General features: G+C 70.4%; 1 protein-coding gene across 1 annotated transcript; it reads left to right on the top strand.

Annotated features, from left to right (window-relative positions):
- Positions 1 to 434: 434 nt before the first annotated feature.
- On the top strand, positions 435 to 1,007 carry AURANDRAFT_69452 (hypothetical protein; the record flags this gene model as incomplete). The annotated part of the gene is made up of 1 exon (XM_009045222.1): positions 435 to 1,007. One exon carries the CDS (start codon positions 435 to 437, stop codon positions 1,005 to 1,007), a length of 573 nt encoding a protein of 190 aa, XP_009043470.1.
- Between the last annotated feature and the right edge of the window lie 165 nt (positions 1,008 to 1,172).

The following is a 1,172-nucleotide window of genomic DNA, read 5'->3' as shown; positions in this document are numbered from 1 at the left end:
TCCGTCGCGCCGCGGACGAGCACGGGGAGCACCAATTTGCGGCTGCCGAAGGCCGACGCCCAGAGCGGCAGCGGCACGCCCGCGGCCGTGCAGACGATGGCCTCGAGGCCCGGCGCGACGACGCCGGCGATCAGGGCGTCGGCGATGATGAGGCCCTGGTCGTCGACGACGGGGTTCGTGAAGCGGGCGAGGATCTCCTTACCGTTCTCGACGCCGGCGTCCCAGGCGTCGCGCAGCGACTCGCCGTCGCCGTCGCCGCCGTTCGCGGCGCGCCGGACGGGTGGTCGCACGGGTCGTCGCAGCGAGGCGCGCGGCGCCTGCAGCAGCGCCGCGGCGCTCGCGACGACGAGCAGCGCCGCGCGACGGCACATCGTCAGCCCAGTCGTTGAGCTTCACGCTGAGGGAAACGTCGGCGACCACCAAAGGGGTCAAGCATGGCGGAGATCGAGGGGCTGGTCCGCGCCTTGCGCGAGGGCGACGACGCGGCGAAGATGACGGCGGCGCGGGAACTGAGCAACCTCGCGTACGCCAACAGCGCCAGGGCGATCGCCGAGGCCGGCGGCGTCCCGCTGCTCGTCGATTTCTTGCGTGATGGGAGCGCGGACACCAAGTGGCAGGCCGCGTGGACGCTGCGCAGCCTCGCATACACCAACGCCGCCAACCGCGTCCTGATCGCCGAGGCGGGCGGCATCCCGCCGCTCGTCGAGCTCCTGCGCGACGGGAACGCGGCGGCCAAAAATGCGGCGGTGTGGGCGCTGGCAAGCCTCGCGAGCAACAACGACGCCAACGCGGTCGCGATCGCGGCGACCGCCGGCTTCGAGGCGCTCGTCCAGCTCGCGCGGCGCGGCCGCGTGACCGTCGGCAACGCTTTTCTTGGCCCGGTTGTGCGCAATGCGGGCGTCCCCGCCAAGCGCAAGGCCGCGCTGATCGTCGCCGCGCTGCTCCGCGACTGCGTCCCGGACTCGGTCCCGCGCGAGCTCAAGGCCCTCATCGGCCCCTACCTCTAGGACGAATCGCTAAAGAAGGAGGCACCCCGAACGAGCCCGACAAAATTGAACGTCACCACTACTGAACATTAGGACAGCTCGAAGGTCGCGCAGTTGCGTATCGCGAAGGCGCACTGCTTCTTCATCGTGGCGTAGGACGTGAAGTTCGAGAGGACGATCTGGTGA

The sequence above is a fragment of the Aureococcus anophagefferens genome (assembly GCF_000186865.1).
Source record: "Aureococcus anophagefferens unplaced genomic scaffold AURANscaffold_1839, whole genome shotgun sequence".
Lineage (NCBI taxonomy): Eukaryota > Pelagophyceae > Pelagomonadales > Pelagomonadaceae > Aureococcus > Aureococcus anophagefferens.
Note: the sequence above shows the minus strand (reverse complement) of the source record. Positions and strands in the feature narration are given on the sequence as shown.